Genomic DNA, 20,783 nt, shown 5'->3' with positions numbered 1-20,783 from the left:
GTCCAGTGCATTCACTAACTCCCTTTAAATTTCTCTTCTTGGCTGAAGCTTCAGGTTAAAACCATTATTCTCAGGGTATAGGCGCTCTGAGCAGTGAATCCACATTGCCCTTCCTTCTCCATCTGCTGCATAACCTGTGGCTAGAATGTGGTGTATGTGAGGGGGTTGCTGAGGTTGGCTGGGCACCAAGTGTTCAACATTGCGCCATGGGTCCCCTTCCCTTGCTATACTACTTCTGCTCAATCCTTAAGGGTCAAAATTTGCCCCTTTCCTAGATGACATAGCTTCCTGTGAAATGGTAAGAGAAAAATTAGTAGCAGGAACCAGTAGGGGAGAAGCAGATAGGCTATAGCAGATCACATCAGTTCTCTTGAAGTTACGGTAAACAGCTGTGAATCTCAGCATATCTTGACCTCTTCTTGGAAAAGGCTGACAGAGGGTCCAGTGAGTGGCTGCTGAGTCTCCCAAGACCTGATAATTGTAATTGTTTTAGTCGGGTGGATCAGATTTTGTCTGGGAGCCTTAAAGCCATGAGTTCCCAGTTGCAAACACTCTTTTAGGGAGCAAGGGGAGGGGTGGATGAAGCAGTGATAGGAATCGAATCATATTATATTGAATAATAGACTATTTGAAATATTTCTTGGACTCCCCTTATATTCTGTTGGTCTGTAATTATGTATTATGATTCTTCTCTCAATCAAAATAGCTAATTTTATTGTGTATTTACTCTCTGTCAGGCACACTGTGCTAAATTCTTTTTATTCTATCACAGTAACCTACAGTCCATGTTTTATCATCATCAATTGAACTCCATAGTGGCATTTCTCTCACAAAAGTATAGATAACTAATATAGATAACTAATTTTTATTCAACAGCTATTTGTACATGCAATGAATATTGTATGGAAAAAGTTGGGGGAGTCCCAATCTATGAGTTTGGAACAGGGGGTTGTCAGAGTTTGAACTAATTATGCTTATGTCTTGACAGGTATACAACTCTTAAGCTTTTAATTGAGGAAATCTTATAAAGTTGAGTTGGGGGTTCTGGAGGGGCCTACGGGAGGACCAAGGGAAACCTTTGAGCCTTCTCTCCTATAGCTCTTTTCAAAATCTTCTGAAGAAAGGAAGCCAGGATTCCTTTCCTTGGCAGCATGGCCAAGTTGTACCTTTTCTCATCTCATTTCTGAGTGCCCTAAGAAAACAACAAAACATGCACACGCTTCTTGTGTAACTGCTGTGTAAACTTGAGACCCTAACTCACATTTAACACTGAACTTTGCCTACCTGGACAGAATAGATAAATCATACTTTTCAGTGATTTAATTGTCAAACAGGGAAAACAGTTGTTCTTTCAGTGAAGTAATGAATGATAAAGTTTTGTTTTAAATATACAAGAAATTATCAAAATTCATTGAGACTCTTATAAGATTTTTGGTGTTTTTTCCCCCAATTTTACTGAAGTGACAGCACTGTATTAGTTGAAGGGGTATAGCATGATTTGACTTACATGTATTGTAATTGTAATTGAAATGATTACTACAATAGATTTTTGTGTTTCTTAAAATATATACCTGAAATAAAAAACTAGACATTTTTTGTCTCTCTCCATAAATAATAATAATAATTTACAGATATTTGGCATATATATGTGTATATCTAAATATACTTTTTTTTAGTTTACATTTTCTAGAAATTCTATATTAAAGCTAAACTATAGTTATTTTTAGTTGGAGTGTGGTATATATTGCCTCTTGGATTATAGAAATCACCTAAAATGTGACATGAAAAAGGTAGTGACAAATGTCTACAAACACATTAAAGATTAAAACTGTGGCTGAGTCCATTGAAAGGAAGTGATTTTATGAATTAGTAATGAAAGTGCGTTTACAGGTTATTGTCTTACTAGGGTTTGAGTTTTAACAGCTGCTTGTAGTTTAAACTAATAGAAGTCTGAATAGCCCACAATTGAGTATTCATTCTGTTTATGGATTGTTTCTTAATAGAAACACTTAATAGTATTACCTATCCTAAATTACTTCAACAGAGAGTTATAAAAATGAAATAAGGTAAGTACATATGTTTTGTATACATGAAAAGTGCTCTCTCTCAGTGTATGTAATATAAAATTATAAAATTATGTATTAAGTTTATTGAGTGGCAGTTTTAGGAGTTGTTTGAAACTTCATTTAGATCCCATGAATACAATTTGTGACAATTTCAAAGTGTATTGGACTGAAAAAGTTAAATGTGTGTTATAAACATAAGATTATTTAAGTGAAACAGGAGACCAAGTATTTTAGAAGCAGATGTCATATAACCAGTGAGTGTATTAATGTCATTTTTGTGTATCATTTAATCAGGTACAAGGTCCTTTGCTAGTTATATGCTAGTAACATTTTGTTCATTTACTTCTTTTTACTCTGTGTGCCTGAAAACAAACTGCATATCTTAAGATTATTCTAAAATTTAAATATTTTATTAATTTTCTGGCCCTTTCTGCAATTAGCTGGAAGGAAGGATGTTTTCTTATAATCAGAATTGATAATACTAGTTTTTAAACTAATCCAATTAAAGAACACAAAGGACAATAATCTTATTTTGTTTCTGAGTGAAGCACACATGTTTTAGATAACAACTTTTAAATATTATGTCTGAAACACCACATTAAATATAACCATGTTATATTACTCATTATTAAAACTATCTTAATAACCATCACACATTGATTTTTTCCCTTTAATTATATAAAAGGGGAAAATTTGAAATAAATGGAATTTGAGTGTCTCTCATTTATCTTGTACCATACCAGATACTTTGGTGAGATATAGAAAAATCTCCAAACACCTGTCTTTGAGGAGTTTATGTTGTTAAAGATAGGATAAAAAATATTTTGAAAATCATTCAAAAAAAGCAATTTGTAAATAAATGCCAAAGAATGTGGTAGAATTAATGTTCTAGAAGTGAAAAGAGTGAAAGTTTTAAATATAATTTCCTTGAAGAAGGATGTTCACATTTTATGATGTTGGAAGAAATCAGAATTGATTTCAAACTGTTTACTAGGTTTTTGAACCAAGACAATCTCCATCTTAGGTCTGCTGACCAGTTGTTGTAATAAAGAATCACCATCAGCCTTCTGGGAGCATAGTGTATAAGTAAAACACGCATTATCTTTTCTTTATTTCCAGGCATACTTCCGACAGGGTGTTGCCCTCCAGTACCTCGGACGTCATGCCGATGCCCTGGCAGCTTTTGCCTCTGGACTGGCTCAGGACCCCAAGAGTCTCCAACTTCTGGTGGGGATGGTGGAAGCTGCCATGAAATCTCCCATGAGAGGTAAATATGATGAAAGTATTTGGTCTGACAGTAATTTAAAGTAGGACATTTCTAGCCTTTGAAGACTTTGGACTCAGCCACTGAAAACTGATAGGTTATCAAATTTGCCAAGATTGGATATTTTACACAAAGGAAGATCAAGAATCACTGCCAGTAGCTCATGTTAATCAGGTGGAATGGGATGGTGTTAAGGCCACTGGCCCAGAAGCTTATCGACTTGGATTATATATTTTTTTAATTTTTCATAAACTGTATGACTGTGTGTGAATGAATTAACTTCTCTGGATTTCAGGGTTATCTAAAGAATACTTTTTTTTTTAAAAAATAGTTTTAAGATTCTGTACCTCTAAATCACACCACCTCTAGAAATAAATTGATTTACTCAGTTGGACCAATATGCCATCAAGAAATAATCTAGATCTAGATCTAGAAATAATCAAAGAGAAGATATTAGACATTCTAATATTTCATAAAAGGAAATATGGATCTAACTGTAGGCTGTGTCTAACATTTTTCAGAGGAACATGAAAAGATTATGTTGAATTAAAAGGAAAGAGAAAAGACAGACACTAGTTTATATGGTTTTCTCCTGTTGTTACTTCTGTTTTATACAATTGGTATTCTGGAAGAACAATGGGTTGAAAATAGTATTGGCGGTTGGAAGGAGTTCTAAGGCCCAAAACCGATTGGCTTCACTTTGAAGAACATTGATTTTTGCGGCAGCCCTCAGACAGATTGGGCTGAAAGGATACACCAGGTACCATCTTTGCAGTAAATGGAGACACTCAGGCGGGTTGACATCAAATCGTAGACAGCTAACAATGTTCCATATTAATTAGATTCTGTCAAGCAGAACTTTGTTTTATCTCTGAAATGGTATGTTTTTGAATGAACCTAAAAAATTTGATGGCAGTATCATTAGACATTGTATCTAGTTTTGAAAATATTTGTGGCATTATATAGTTTTAATATATCGGCTAGTACAGTACTTGGCTCAAAATAAATGCTAAGTAAAAGTTTGGTGAACTAAATGGGACTCATATAGTCTCTGGGTGATTCATAGCTATAAAAAATATTTTCCTGGAAGTGGAAGGTTGCATGTTTTAGAGAAAAAGTGATAAGGAAATCTCTCCTCATGTGATTTTATAACCCCATACAAAGCTGAGTCTTTGCCTGTAGGAACCTAATGGCTTCTCCCACCGGGGGACCTGCTGTTAATAAACTCTGACTTAGAGCAGATGCGCTTTGGAGCTCCAGGGCTTGCGGGGGAAGTGGACAACAACAACGAAAATCAATCTGTCTCTCCTTGCCATTTTCTGGCATTTTCTCATTCTCTTCCTATACCCTTCTGCAAGCAATTTACATGGAACATTTTTTTTATGTAGTTCATGAAGATATCACTTCTTTATTCTGAGGTGTTTCTGCTGCTGCCTTAGAATCCTGGAGTGAATGTGTTGAGATCAGCAGAATCATACTTACCATTTTGCCTTTGAAGCAATTTGTTTAGATAAATGTAAGGAAGTCTTCCCTGCACTGCGAGAATCGCTCAGTGCTGCCCGTCCCCCTTAGGGTTTTCTGTGCCATGTTCTTTCCCATCTTACACTGAGTGACCTAAGGCTGACCCTGGGGAAAGCTGCATCTTACAGGTGCCTGGAGCGCTTCAATATTTTCTCCTCTTTCCTTAAGGCAATTTGATTTATCTCATTTATTTTTAGCATTGCCTTTACCACCATGTCTATTCCAGGTGGGTTTCTCTTAACATTTTATAGAGGCTTTTGCTTTGCACAGTGTTGTTCTAGGCATCATCTCACATTTTAATGACCTCTCTTTTTGTCATATGGTTGTAATTCACAAAACCTGTCATCATTTGCTGCCCATTTTTTACCCACTGTTTATTGTATCCTGTCTAGCTCTCTAAGTTCGTGCTGTTGTTGCGTTGCTGTGCAGTTTGGGTCACTTTACACACTTTACGTAGAGGTCTGATCTCTTGTTGTAGCAATTGTTTTTGTTTTGTAATCCTTCAATGCAACAGAGGAAGCTCCCTAGTCCAGGTACTTCTGTAAGGAAACAAAGCTCCAGTGATGTGCACAAGCATGCCTGTGGTTTGGCCTTCTGGGGAAGTTTCAAGATTTCATTTTTTTTTAAAGGTAGGGCCAATCCACATCAATATGTCCCTGTTCCCAAATAAATATGTTATATTTATCCATATTGAAACTTACCTGATTTTTTTATATTGTTGCTTATACTGCTAACTGAATTAAGTCTATTTACTTTAGTAAGTCATTACTTTTTGGTTTCACCCATGTTCACCAACCAAGATAGCAGTGCAACTACCTCTCCTGCAGATATATTTACATCCTTATATATACTGTATTTCCTTAAATCGCTAATGAAAGTATAAAAATAAATATAAATATAAAATGATACGCTTTTTCCTGTTATCCTTTTCCTGTTTTCCATTTCTCCTTTTCAGGTAGCCTTTCAGCAATTTCAGTTCATTGTATCTTATAAATGTTCATGCAAATTTGCATGGTAGAGCATAGTACCACTGCCAACCAAATTCAATAATATAATTACAAAGTGAGATTGAGTTTACCTTTTTTTCTTCCTCTAAAGAAGCCAGGGCTGCTTCTTGCTGAGGGTTCTCTTGTGTATATTTTCTCTCCTCCCGTTAATTTGGTAATCTAAAGACTATTACATTTATGGGCTATCACCTGTCGTGGTGTTTCTACCAGCTCCAGAGGATCCAGGGAAGCTAATTTTATGGAGTGCTGGTGGAAAATGGCTGTGGAATGTATAAGCTTTTCTCTCAGGGTCAAGTTGGGGCTCACCTTTTATTTGCCTAATTGCCACCCACCCTCGGAGAATTCTTTCCCTTTGATTTTCTTTTAGGTGGCAATCACTTCACAGGAGGCCTGTTTCTGAAATGTTCTGTTAGAAAAAGATTGGAATCTAATCCCAGGGCTGCCATTTGCTATTGCATCGACTGAGCAAGGTTGTTTCCTTTCTCTACACCTCAGTCCTTACCTGTAAGAGGGAAATGACAATATATACCTCCTAGTATTGTTTTGAGAATCTGCCGCTAGAAGGTATAAGCTGGCCCTTGCCGGCCACCTTCCCCGCTTCAGTGTGTTGCACTTCTCACTGAGGAGCACGTAGCAGCCATATTAATCCTGCTCTTGTATTTATGACAGGCACAGTGGCCTGGGTGTGGAATGAACACCGCACCGCCCGCGTGGTCCTCTTGTCTCAGGCCCCAGTGCCAGGGAAAGCTGCATTTCTCCTCAGTGTTGCTGTATTTTTATTTAAATGGTCTGGGAATTTTAGAAGTGATCTCTATCCTTTTGCTTCTTCCTCTGTGAAGTGAAGGGCCTGAAAATGTCCTGGCCACCTTTAGGAAATGGGTTAGGGCTTACAGTCTGCCTGTCTGTATACTGAGGTTTTGTTTTTTTTTTTTTTTGTCTTTCCCTTACTTTCTACTCACTCTGACTTCTGTATTTTCTACCTTTATTTCTATGGAAGGCCTTTGAATACTTTTGGAACGATATACAGACAAACCTGGGAAAATGTGAAATGGCTTAGACAAAGTGCTAAACATGTCAGTTGTTTTTCTTTTCCTTTCTTTTTTTTTTTTTTAAGATTTTATTTATTTGACAGAGAGAAATTGTGTGTGTGCGCACGTGCACACGCACGCGCGCGCGCGCACACACACACACACACACACACAAGCAGGGGAAACAGCAGAGAGGGAGGGAGAAGCAGGCTCCCCGCTGAGCAGGGAGCTCTATGCCAGACTGGATCCTAGGACCCTGAGATCGTGACCCAAGCCTCAGGCAGACGCTTAACGAACTGAGCCACCCAGGCACCCCATCTTTTCTTTTCTTTTTCTTTTTTTTGAGGAAGGTTAAGTTTTACTTTTTGTATAAACCCAAAGTTTTCTAATTGTGGTAAAATGTGTGTAACATAAAATTGACCATTTTAACCATTTTTAATTATACAATTCAATGACATTATGTACAATAACATTATCTACAGTGTTGTACAACCATCACCACCATCCATCTCCAGAACTTTCTCATTTTCCCAAATTGATACTCTGTCCCCATTAAATAATAATTCACCACTCCTCCTCCCCCTGGCTCATGGCAACTTCCATGCTATTTTCTGTCTCTGTGAATATAACTCCTCTAGGTACCTCATATAAGTGGAATCATGCAATAGTTGTCCTTTTGTGACAAGCCAAGTGGTATTTAATTTAATTGCCTCTTTAAGGAATTACCCTAAGAAAAGGGACGCCTTGGTGGCTCAGTCAGTTAAGCGTCTGCCTTCGGCTCAGGGATGGAGTCCCGCATCCGGCTCCTTGCTCGGCAGGAAGCCTACTTCTCCCTCTGCCTGCCGCTCCCCCTGCTTGTGCTCTCTCTCTCTGACAAATAAATAAATAAAATCTTTAAAAAAAATTTTCAAAAAAGGTGAACATTAAAATTAAGAGAATGTAATGAACCTCACCTCTAAATTTTGCTTTTTGGGAGTACTTTACCCTCATAATACTTTGCTTATTTTCTTACCTTTCATTAATTGCTGTTCTCTTTTTGGATCACTGTTTTGGAGATTTATTTCAGAATTGTTTCTGTCAAGCTCCTAGATTTGCAGTGCAATACTATATTTTTATGATGTATCCAAGAATAATTGGTAGTGGTATCACCAGGTTTTTAGGAAAATTGAAGCTTTTTAAATCGTGTGTATGGAAATGTTACAAGGGTACTGGAAGGCTCCAGGTTTTCATAGTGCCATAGACAAATTGAGATCTGTGAAAATGTTAATTACCTTGAAGGTGATCCATAGGAGACCACAAGTAGAGTATTATTCCTTTGGAATAAGGCATTGTGTCTGTTAAATGCATTTATTCCTCAAATTCTATAAATTTTTTTGTTCTATGTCTGAAATTTATTCTTTGTTCTCCATTTGTTTTGTCACTGAAAATTCAGGGCTTTGCTTCTAACTGGTTCTCCTGGCTTTTATCTCTCCTAAACCAATCCATGCTTTGCTTTCCTCCCAGAATGAGCTTTCTAAAATGTAAGTCTGATTGGTCATTCTCTTACTCATAATTCTATTTCCCCCATGGCTTATAGGATAGAGGCCAGCCTCCTAGTATAAGAGATCTTTCCTCCCTTTCATTCTCATCTCCAAGATACCCCCAACTAAAACAACCTGCAGTTCCTGGAAAACGCTGGTTTCTTATATCTTCAATTTCTCTTTAGATGTCACTTCCTCTGGAAAGCATTCCCAGACCTATGTGGGTAGAGTTAGCACTTTGCTCCTTTGGGGGCCCATAGCACATCCTACCAATGCTAAGAATTCTGGATTGAGAGTTGTATCATTATATTATATAATACTAAAAAAAATGCTGATGTTTAAATGATGACACAATTCTTTCTTGTCATTTAACTTTTTATTTTATATAAACTGAAAAGCTCTGTTGGACCCATTTAGACATAGAAGTGACAGATCACTGAGGCACCATTGTGTTCAGAGATATTAAATCCCAAATCCACGGATGTTAATATGTGAATAAATGTTTCTCAGAACTGATGAAATATAGTATATCTCTTAGCTGAGTGAGATTGTTTATTAATAGCCTCTACTATGTTCCTACAGGCTCTTCAAATGTCAGGAAATGTGACTTCGTTCATCTTAAATTCTTAAAGCTTATACATTTTGAAAGCACATAAGTGGTATTCAGTGAATGTTGCAGAGGCCCTCTACATTCTTACGGAGTTGGTTTAACATTGGCTATTTCATATATCATGCATAGTTTCTAGAAGGAAAAACATCTTTTTTTTTTTTATTCTTATGTCAATCCCCATACCTTAATTACATCACTAGTTTTAGATGAAGTGTTCCATGATTCATTGTTTGTGCACAACACCCAGTGCTCCATGCAGAATGTGCCCTCCTCTCAATACCCACCACCAGGCTAACCCATCCTCCCACCCCCCTCCCCTCTAGAACCCTCAGTTTGTTTTTCAGAGTCTGTCGTCTCTCATGGTTCGTCTACCACTCCGATTTCCCCCGCTTCATTCTTCCCCTCCCGCTACCTTCTTCTTCTTTTTTTTTTTTCTTAACATATATTGCATTATTTGTAGAAGGAAAAACATCTTAACAGCTACAGGCTGACAGATCTGTTTCACCTAGCCTGATAAAATCACAAAATTAGTCCCCTTTGCTAATAGTCTAAGTTTACTCTAGAATAGGAATTAGAGTAATAGAATAGTAGAGTTGGAAAGAATCTCAGAGATAGCTAATCTAGCCTTTATTTTTTATACACCAAAAAAAACCTTGTCCTACCACTTTTATTTATCACAAGCATGTATACCTACTAACTAGAGCTTCCGACTAATGAGTGTGGACCAATGAGACATAATTACAGCCCAAAGCAGAGAAATTTGGCATTAAAAATTTAAATTTACAGAAAGTGAAATGGACTTTTGTGAACATATCTGTGCACATATATCTGTCACATAGATGTACACACATGTGTACATATGTACATATGTATATGTTTATGCATACATGTACACAAGTATATTCAGACATAGGCATATCTATAACGTGTATAGATTTATGTAACCATCACCAGAATCACAATGTATACATTTGACAAAGTGAGGAGATTGAAGCTGTGTGGCTTTGAAATCCAGGTCCGTTTATCCTTCGCTGAGTATTTTCTCCATAATTCCACATCTGCTTCCTTCCTTATAATATTCTCTGGTCCCTTCAAGCTGGCCTATTCTCTATCATTCCATGTGCCTATCTTTTCCTGGCACCTTTGTTTAGGACAAAACTTCTGCCTAAAATACCCTCTACTCTCAGAGAAAGTAAAAGCAAAGACTTGTCTAAGTCCTACCTACCCTTTCTTCAAGAAATCAAGTTATATTTCCATGAACTGATTACCCTTAATAGTCACTCCCTTTTCCAGACTCTTATAACATGTATGTATATGAGCTTGCATTTAATTTATCTGTTAATGTATTTATAGTCTCTTTCCAATATACTGCAAATGGAAATTTGTTCTTTTACCTCTTGTTCCCTCAACTTCGTTTTTATTTAGTGAAAATTTGTACAATTGAAGATTTCTTTTCTATTCTTTCTTTTTTTTTGGTAGGGCATTTCCAGGTATTTTTCTCAGTCCTTGAATTGTGGCAGTGTTCTCTCTTCTTTCTAACATTATGTAGTTTTAGAGGCTCAATTAGAAGGCTCCTTTTTTGAACTTGGCCATGGTTGCTATGGTTAAAAAAAAAATCACCAGCTAAAGCATGGTATCTTTGTTGGCTATTAGTCATTTTGGGCTTTCCACATCTGAATGCTCTTCCTGTGTTTTGGGAATTCGCTATGTTCTACTTCTGCCTCCTGCCTTCCACTGTAAAAGCTGAAATCATCAGATCCTAATGTTCCCATCCTCCTTTGCAGCTAGGACCCACCTTTGAGTCAGGAGCTAAAGGTTCAAAGAAGAAAAGACCGCACAGAATTTGTTCTGGTGGTGTTGGTTGGCAGTCGTGGCATCTGTTTTCTAAAGGTGGCGTTCAGTGATGGCAGAGGCAGCATTGGAAGCTGTTGTGTCCTCTGTTTAGTTGCGACAGTCATGTTGCTTTCACTTATGGAGCTTTTGTAGCATGATTTTGACTGTGGGTCTGGAGGCCTGCTTTTTCGCCCTTGGCAGTAGCTCCTCAGTGCATTTCTTTTCTACTTATAACCAGCCAAGATTGGTTTCTTTTGTCAACAACTAAGAATTTTGCCTGGTACAGCAGCAGAGAGCCTGGCCTTAGAGCCCTGCAGTGGGTTCTTGTCTTGGCTCTGTCCCAAGCTGTCTGACCTTTGGTGAATCATTTCAACACTTAGATGCATCATTGCTAAAATGGGTATTTTAAAGGTCTTTTCAGCTCTAAAATTCTGTTATTTTTGCTTCTGCTAATTGTCTGGTGGGATGCTAATGGGATCATCATTGGCTGCCAAACCCATCAGCGGGTACCACCAAATTCAGCTCACATTGATTTCAGTATGGTACTGTTCTTTTCTATTCTAGTAATTCCTGGGTTCTTGTGCCTGTATTTAACCCTATTGGTTAGCTAGTGTTTACTGGTACTATGCACACTTGCATCTTGACAGGTGTAAAAATGTTCTTTGTTCTCTGTTTAGTGATCTGATTGAAGGGGAAAAATGCTTTAGGCATCAATAGGTTTCAAGGTTTCTGTGGTAATGTTGATTCAGAGAGCTCCTCAGTGTAGAGTTGAAATTCAAAGTCATAAATTGTAAAAATTACATTTTAATGCAGTACCGTTGGCTGAGATATTCAAGATTTAAAGAGACCAGGCTTTTAATAGTTTTTTTTACAGATGCACAGTGGAACAACTAATGTGAAACAGTTTTTCAGGAAAGCTAACAAATGCGTTGTAAGTGCCACATCATCGTAGTTATAGGCATTGGCTCTGCAATTGTCTTTAACAAAATGGGAGAAGGGGGAGGAGGCACTTAGAGGTCATCCATGTTCAAACCTAGCTTCAGGTGGAAAGAATCTCTTTGTGGCTTTCTGACCCCCCAGTCTGTGTCCTTTCCAGACACCACATGACAATAAAATGAGATCAACATTCATTTTGTCTTTTGTCTTACCTTAGTAAGTTCAGATGATTTTTTTCTTATGGTCTCATTTGTCACCCCAACAAAAACTGATAATACTTTTTTATGTGGTCATCCTGGTCTTAGAAGCAGCACTGGACGCTGGGTTGCAGTGAGGATGATGGGGCTTTTGTGGGGAGAGCTTCTTTTATTGCGTCTTCCAGGGAAAAGGTAGATGGAGTTTTATTAATCAGCCATTAAGATTCAGATTGCACGAACATTTATTCAACGCCAGATGTGTTAGGGACTATCACCTATGTGGCAATGGCAAGTTTTCAATTTAGTGCCCATATTGTGACAATTGCTATGGCATTATTGTAAAGCATTAACACTCTACAGCAGTCTTCCCGTTTAGCTGGGGAAATGTCTTAAAAATCAACACACATGGGACAATTCTAAAATAATTAAGGGCCAAATGGCAATACCTACTCCAAAAAATGCGGCCGAAGTTTAGATACGAAGAGTCAGGTGGGCTGGAGGGCCTGAGGATACCATACGGTGGAGTCTGAACTTGAGGGATGTGTTTATAAGATTGTGAGAAGACAGAGGGATGGAGGAGGGAGAACTGTTCAGGGAAAGTGGCGTGTCATATTCAAAGAAAGACCAGAAGAGAAGGTGTGTGTAGCTTACATATGTGCAGTAGGGAGAGGGAGATTACCTACCGGCTGAGGCTGGGGTTATGGAATTTTATGGATAAGTGGACCCTGGGGTTGGTGCTAGATTAAAGGTTGAAGAGTTTGTACTTGAAATGGCCCATAAAGAGGTATGATACACGTTTGTTTCTAGAGCATATTACAAAAGATTGTTTTGCATATCATCCTACATTCTCTTGTTTCCTTCTTTTTTTTCCCCCAGACTCCCTCGAGCCCACTTATCAGCAGCTTCAGAAAATGAAACTGGACAAGAGCCCCTTTGTGGTTGTGTCTGTGGTTGGGCAGGAACTCCTGACGGCTGGCCATCATGGGGCCTCTGTGGTTGTCTTAGAAGCCGCTCTCAAGATTGGCACCTGCAGCCTCAAACTGAGAGGTTCTGTTTTCTCTGCCCTGAGCAGTGCTTACTGGTCTCTTGGAAACACAGAGAAGAGTACCGGATACATGCAGCAGGACTTGGATGTAGCCAAGACCTTAGGTAGGGTTGCTTCTTTCTTTTATTTCAATACAGAAAGGAAATAAAGAAAGCTGATTAGCCTGACATGGATAGGAATAACATATGCAATGAGAAGTGAGTGTGTCTCACTAAAACGTTTTGTGTTTTAGAGTACTTAGGTCTTCAGCGCTTTTCTTATAAGAAGATACCAAGGCTCCCAAAGGGCCAAGATACGTGGATTAACATATTCATTGCCCTCTTCAGAGATTTGGGCTCACAGATTTAATATCCCAAATGATAGTATTGATGGGTGAATCTTTCATCTTAATTTTAATTTTTGCCTACCTTAGAATGCATCAGCATTTTTGTCAGAGGGAACAGTACAGTGCAGTGGTTAAGAGTGTGGCCTGTGGAGCCAGACGGCTGAGTTTAGGATCCTGGTTCTGCCCCTTACTAGCCATATGACCTTCTGCAAGTTGCCTCAACTCTCAGTGCTACCATTTCCTCATTTGTAAAGTAAGTGTGGCTTATGATTATGATCATTGTTACAGTGATTATTCAGTGACTTGCAGCATTGCAGTAAGAGAAGAGATACAGTAAATCTATCATCAGCACACTATTAAAGAAGCAACATATCATAGTGGGTTTAGTTAAATGACTGAATCAACAAGCTGATGGTTGTTCAGAACCAGAGGTCATTAGCAGAGCATTGAGGTGATTCATAGCAGCTGGTTTGTGTCAAGGTCTTTAACCTCTCATTTCCAGGATACCTATGTCCCTCAATGTAGTTGTATGTTATAACAACAGTAATGTCCAGAGCTTTAAGTTCTAGGACCATAACTTACTACACAGTCTTGTAGAAGAAGAAAATACTTTTCTAAAAGAAGGCAAATGAAATCTTAGCAAATCTGTGGTTCTTAAATTAAGATGGGCATTATAAATTATAATTAACACTATAACTTAAGAGAAATTTTATCTTTTTTTAAAATCCAACTCAGGTGACCAGACAGGAGAATGCCGAGCTCATGGGAATCTGGGCTCTGCATTCTTCTCCAAAGGAAATTATCGGGAGGCTCTCACTAACCACAGGCATCAGTTGGTGCTCGCCATGAAACTCAAGGATCGAGAGGTAGGAAGTTTACCTGCAGACCAAAAACTTTTTTTTTTTTGAAACATGGAGTCTTTTTTTGCTGTTCAACATGTTTTAGGTACCCTAAAATGTTACTTTTAGAAGTTGATAATCATTGCCTCTATCTTTAATCGACGATCAGGTGTTGAATGTCTACCACATATAGACCTTGGGGCTATAGAATTGAAAGACTTGGTCCCTGACCTCAGGATCTAACAGCTTGCATTGCTCAGCTGCATGGCTCTCATCCTATTCAAATATAAAAGGAGGAGACCTGTGTAAAATTAACAAAAAACTATATCTTCATGATATATCTTTTAAATTAAAGAAGCACACATTTGCTTTATTTGAGTTGGGGTATTACTACCCCAAGCTCTTCATGATATTTCTTTGGTGGATTTTTAACTCAGGTGGTAGAAGCATATTAAGTCTGATTGAGAGACATGAATTATAATGATAAAGAATATCATCCTATCTTTATTAGAGAAATGGAATGTTAATTCTAAGAGAGTTGATATCCAGTAGATGCAGCATGATGAGAGAGTGCTTGCAAAGTGGAGAAAGGGTGGGGTTTGGAGTGAAACAGACCCAGATTGGAATCCCTGGGGATAGTACTTTCTGGCTCTGGGATCTTAGGGAAATTATTACTTAGCTCCTCTTTGCCTCTGTTTTCTTACTTAGAAAATAATGATTGTATTTATTCCATACACAATTGTGATAGGATTTTAAATAATATATATGTGCCTAGAATGGTACTTGGAATTCCATAAATGGTAGCTTCTAATATAATATTATTAACAAGAAAGAGAAGGGTAATAGAAGCAATAGCAAATTTATGAATCAATCTATGTATTGGGAAATATATTTAGTTACATCTTAGAATTTCACTGTGGGACATTGTAGAGATTAATTTTATTATTTAAATGACCTAGCATCTTTGAGTCTCTAGAACATGGTCAGTCACTAGGAAGGAATTGGGGAAGAAAAAAACCTTTGTTTTAATGGTGTGCTGGAATCTCCCCTTGGGAAGGGGAGAGACTTCCATAAAGTCTCTCTCATCCTTGGGTGTCAGAAAAAAGCCTTTGAAAGCTGCCAAATATACCATTCAAGGGAGATCGACTTTAGGTGATTTTATTCTCAAGAGAGTTACCTGAATACTTTTCTCTTTGCCTATTTACTCTTAGTTTACAAACAATTCTTATAAGCCAGATGATCTGACTTCCTGATGTTAAGAGAATGAAAAGAGGGATCAAACTTCTAGACACAGGTATACTGATGGCATTAAGTGAGAGCCAGGTTTAAGAACTAAAACAGCTTACTTGTCTAGATAGGGCCATTTAGTGAAGACTCGGATGGCTATAAATATATCAAGAGCTGCATTTATACTCTATTTTCCTGACCTTTGGGATGCATATATATTAGCCCAATTACTGGATGGGGTAGAAAGACTTGTAATTAGGACATAGGATTATCATAGGTATTAAAAGGAGAAGTGAAAATTTTCTGCCTTCCTTATTCTTAATAGTGTAATTTTCTTTAGCCTGTGTTTTCTAGGTTTTATACACCTTTGCTGTACAATAAGTTGTTAAGAAATCATTGATTATAAGGATGGAAGGGACCTTGAGATAGTATTGGAACCAGTTCCCTCCCCAAATCTTCCCCTCCTGGAATTCCTGCCTGCCACAGATGCCCTGTCTCCCCCTCTGTTGGTCTCTGCTTAACCACCACTACAGTAGTTCACAAGCCTGCCTACTGGGAAACCCTCCTTATGTATAAGTAAGACTGATTTTACCCTTCTGGGACTAGATAGAGAATGTTCAGCTACCATAATTAATGGCCTGTGGCCTTTCCTTTTCCAAGTTAAAAATCCCATTAATTTTTTTTTCCACTAATTTTCTCTTCAAAGTTTCTCATTGTCAAAATTTGAGTAATTTTTACAATCCTCTTCTGCCCATTCCACTTTCACTGTTACCCATCCTGGTAGCTGGTTAGCCATAGGTTGGCCACCACAGAAGCCTTCTTTTGGGGTGTTTTGTCTAGCCCATGCTCCTGCTCTGTGTTGACATATTTATCTGATTTCTAGACTGACCTGTAGAATTTCTCCTTTCTCACTGTGTCTCTTCTGTTGTATTTGCCTCTGGAATCATAGGGTACTATTCATTTTCTTTTTCTTTCCTTTCCTTTTCTTTTTTTTAAAGATTTTATTTATTTGAGAGAGAGAATGAGATAGAGAGAGCATGAGAGGGGGGAGGGTCAGAGGGAGAAGCAGACTCCCCGCCGAGCAGGGAGCCCGATGTGGGACTCGATCCCGGGACTCCAGGATCATGACCTGAGCCGAAGGCAGTCGCTTAACCAACTGAGCCACCCAGGTGCCCTGGTATTATTCATTTTCTTGAGAATTTAATGTTGTTTTCTTACCTTTTCTCTTAATTTTTAAGGTTGTGTTTGAGTGCTGCTGCTTGTCTATCTGCATTTAGCTGGAAATCTTTATTCCCACATTCCTGAAACCAGCCAGTAGTTGTTAAGACTAGAGTTAATATTGGTCCAGAACTTACAGGAACATAGAAAATGCCCAAGGAGAACTATTGCAATAATATGTATTTCATTCAGTTTCAAAGTTTTAGTTGGCCAGTCTTCTGTGATGTAATTCAGGTAAGTGTGACGTCTGCTCGTTAAGCACCTAACGTGCATAGCACTGTGCTGAGGGTTCTGGGTCTAGGCAGTGGGTTGGGGTCACTCCCCTGGAGGGGCTTATGTCCTCTTTGAGACGGAACTTTAATATAACAAAAATATCAAAACAATGCTTGAGCAATAAATAATAAACATTCTCTTTAATCACTGACAAGATTCTCGAATTCCAGAAGAGAATGGTATAGACTTGTGGGAGTTTTGTGAAACAGGTGGAACTCAAGTTGGCCCCTGGGTGAGATGTAGGCTTCTAAATTTGGTTAGCATATCAGTCATGTGATCCCTTATATCACTCATGAGGGACGAGATAGTTCATACTGTTAGCAAAGATCAGATACTATTTTCTACCATCCTATTCATTATGGTCACAGGCTTAGTTTTTTTTTAAAGGTAATATTTATTAGTTTTATCCAGTTATATAAAAAATTCATTAAAATAACCAACCATGGGCGCCTGGGTGGCTCAGTCATTAAGCATCTGCCTTCGGCTCAGGTCATGATCCCAGGGTCCTGGGATCAAGCCCCGGTTGGGCTCCCTGCTCAGCAGAAGCCTGCTTCTCCCTCTCCCACTCCCCCGCTTGTGTTCCCTCTCTCGCTGCATCTCTCTCTGTCAAATAAATAAATAAAATCTTTAAAAAAAAAAAAAACAACCATAAGCCTACCATCCTTTTAATTTTTTGGGTATAATCTTTTGGTCATATATGTACAACAGACCTATCCAAACGAAAATTGAAATCCTATTGTGATACTTTTATAACTTGTTTTTTCATTAATATATTTTCACTTAAGTTTTATACATTTCTATATTTTATTAAATGTTCTGCTGAAAGTCTTATGGTTTGATTACAAATTATTTCATCTATACCCCTACTGTAATACATTTAGTTTGCTTCAAAATTTTTGGTATTATAAAATCTGGAAAAACATCTTTGTAAATAAATCTTTGAACATATCTCCCATCATTTCCTTTGGCTAAATTATTAAAAGTGGGCTTGCTTGGAAAAAACATATTAAGGCTTCTGATACTTACTGCTAAATAGCTCTCAGAAAGGCTGTATCTGTTTTTAGTCCTACCAGCAATGTATCAGATATTCCATTTCCCTGCACTGGCTAACACTAGGCAATTCTAAATAATTACTAAAATAAACTAAAATGTCAAATTGATAAGTAAAAAAGAAGTGATATCTTACTGTTTTACTTTGCATTTCTTTGATTGCTGTTGGGCTATTTTTTTTTTTTTTTTAAGATTTATGAGAGAGAGAGAGAGGTGGGGGAGGGGAAGAGGAAGAGGGAGAGAGAGAATCTCAAGCAGACTCCACACTAAGCGCAGAGCCCCATTCAGGGCTCGATCTCATGATCCTGAGATCATGACCTGAGCCGAAATCGAGAGTTGGATGCTTAACTAACTGAGCTACCCAGGCGCCCCAGGGCTGACTATTTTTAAAAATGTCTTTTATAAAGAGCTTTAATTCTCATCCTATTTTTTTCTGTTGTGATGTTGGTTATTTTATTTTTTATGTGTTTTTTTGTTTGTTTGTTTGTTTTTGATGTTGGTTATTTTGTACTGATTTGATCCTGGGCCTTGCTATATCAGCCCAGTGAGCTGTTGGGACAGTTCGTGCTCTAATGCAAAGTTTTAATTGTCGTTGCTTCATTATGCATTTTATATCTGCTATAAGTTTCATAACATTATTCTTTTGAAAAAAATGTCTAGGATATCCTTGTCTCCCCTCACTACCCCCAAATAAACTTTAAAATCATTTTGTCAAATTTTGGAAACTCTTGCATTGGTATTTTTGTTGGAATTTGCATATAATTATGGATAAATTGATGTCTTTTCAATAGTCGGTCTTCTATTCAGGAGCCTGATCTGTTCTTGCATTTCACTTTTTATGCCCTTTCGTGATCTACACTTTTAGGGAGAGTATTGATGGCATATAGGAAGGGTGTTTGTTTTACATGTTTTGCATGTTTTGACCATGTGAAAATTCTCTCATTGCTCATAATTTTTTGTTGATTCTTATGAATTTTCTTGTAATGGGAATTTTTTTGCAAATAATGATAGTTTTGTGAATTTGTTTCCTTATGTTATATTCCCACTTTTTTCCCCCTTAATTATTACACTGTTTAGAACTTTGAAAACTCTCCCCCAAAGTATCACTCTTCCTCTTGAGTACAAAAAGTTCAGAAAATGTACTTTTTATGATTATCCTATTCTTAACATTTTATCTGTGACCTCAAATTGTACCTTGGTTTCCGTTTTGCATTATTTTGATATTGAAATAAAATAATAGGAAACTGCCTTTTGAAATAAAAACTAACCACTGTGAATGCTGTGACTGTAAGAATAACAAGCTACATCTTTCTGCATTTTACATTTTTGACTCTAGTACCTTTTTTTTTTTTTAAAGATTTTATTTATTTATTTGAGAGAGAACACATGAGAGGGGATAGGGTCAGAGGGCAAAGCAGACTCCCTGCCGAGCAGGGAGCCCGATGCGGGACTCGATCCAGGGACTCCAGGATCATGACCTGAGCCGAAGGCAGTCGCCTAACCAACTGAGCCACCCAGGCGCCCGACTCTAGTACCTTTTAATATTTTCCCAAATAGTGACATAGCAGCCTGGAACCACTTTGTCCACTTACCTTAAAAAACAATAGGTTTTTCTTCTATACGATTACTCTCAGATACTTAATAGGGGAGGTGATACCTTCTCCACAGGAATTTTTCATTCTAACTAACCTATCTGCTTTAATGGTTTGAAAATTAATTTCAGGTGCCCACAGAGACCTTCTATGAGCCAGTATTAATTGTCAGAAGAGTGCATAAATTATGTTGTATTAGCGATGTTCTCTATTCAGGGAATCTGATATGCAAATCTGATGACTCTGAAGTTTTTTTTATCAGTCTGATTTCTTTCCTGAGCATCATATTTCTTTATCCAGTTGCCTCCTGGACACCCACCTTCGATTCCGTATGCCTAACTTAGCCCTCAGTCTGTGCCTGCATCTGCATTTGCTGTTTGTCCTCTTGTCCAAGCCACCTAAATCCCATGTTTGGCTTGTTACTGGGTTCTCTTTTTTCTGGCAATCTCTTTTCTGGCTCCTGCTTTCTGCTGTACCATCTTTTGCCTGGACCCTTGTAGAACTTCCCACACTTTCTAACATGTACTCTCTTCCAAGTAAAGAGGAGAGGGTGTCTACTACTTGGACCTATGAAGCAGCCTGAAGTTGCTGCCATAAGTAGGTGATTTCTTTCAAGTACAGTGCAGTGTGGATGAGAGTGTGAACTTAGATACTAGACAAACTTGAACTTTGGCTCCGCCGCTTATTACCATGTGATCCTGAAACTTATATAAACTCTTCTAAGTGTGGTGGACATGGGAGTTGTTTCCAGTTTTTGGCTGTTTTGAAAAAGCTGCTAATAAACATTCTTGTACATATCTTTTGGGAAATATCAGCACTTGTATCTGTTAAGCATTCGGTCCTGTATATGTTTAGATTTATTAGATTTTTACCAGCTTTCCAAAGTAGTTGCACCAAGTTATATCATCAGCAATGTAAGGGATTGTGAAGGCTTACTAGCAGATAAATAAAAAAGAACATGGAAACACAAATATCTGAGTAGATAATTCTGTAAGTGATTGTAATAGTAACTGCTTTGCTTATTGTTGTAAAGACTAAATGAGTTCATATAAAGTATATCCTTAGCACAGTGCCTGAGACACAATAAGAATTCAAACATGGTGCTACTGTGATTATTGGCATTACTGTTGTCACCATCATTTATATGATTCATATGCAGTTGCATATGCCTATGTAATATCAGAGCTTAATTCAGTGTAAAATTGTTTTCCCCCAGATAGTCAGGTAAACTG

General features: G+C 37.8%; 1 protein-coding gene across 4 annotated transcripts in view; it reads left to right on the top strand.

Annotated features, from left to right (window-relative positions):
• The window catches only part of TTC28 (tetratricopeptide repeat domain 28), a 629,548-nt gene that overhangs the window by 321,375 nt on the left and 287,390 nt on the right, over window positions 1–20,783 (top strand). For all 4 annotated transcript variants that reach the window (XM_045887410.3, XM_045887409.3, XM_064578589.1 and 1 more), the window contains 3 exons: window positions 3,186–3,333; window positions 12,859–13,131; window positions 14,088–14,218. In XM_045887410.3, the coding sequence (XP_045743366.1) occupies window positions 3,186–3,333; window positions 12,859–13,131; window positions 14,088–14,218 (552 nt within the window). The remainder of the gene's footprint in view (window positions 1–3,185; window positions 3,334–12,858; window positions 13,132–14,087; window positions 14,219–20,783) is intronic.

This window comes from Mirounga angustirostris, unplaced genomic scaffold, assembly GCF_029215605.1.
Source record: "Mirounga angustirostris isolate CCGP_5_RB_7025 unplaced genomic scaffold, mMirAng1.0.hap1 SCAF_14, whole genome shotgun sequence".
Lineage (NCBI taxonomy): Eukaryota > Metazoa > Chordata > Mammalia > Carnivora > Phocidae > Mirounga > Mirounga angustirostris.
The sequence above is the reverse complement of the archived record's forward strand: the minus strand, read 5'-3'. Positions and strand labels throughout refer to the sequence as shown.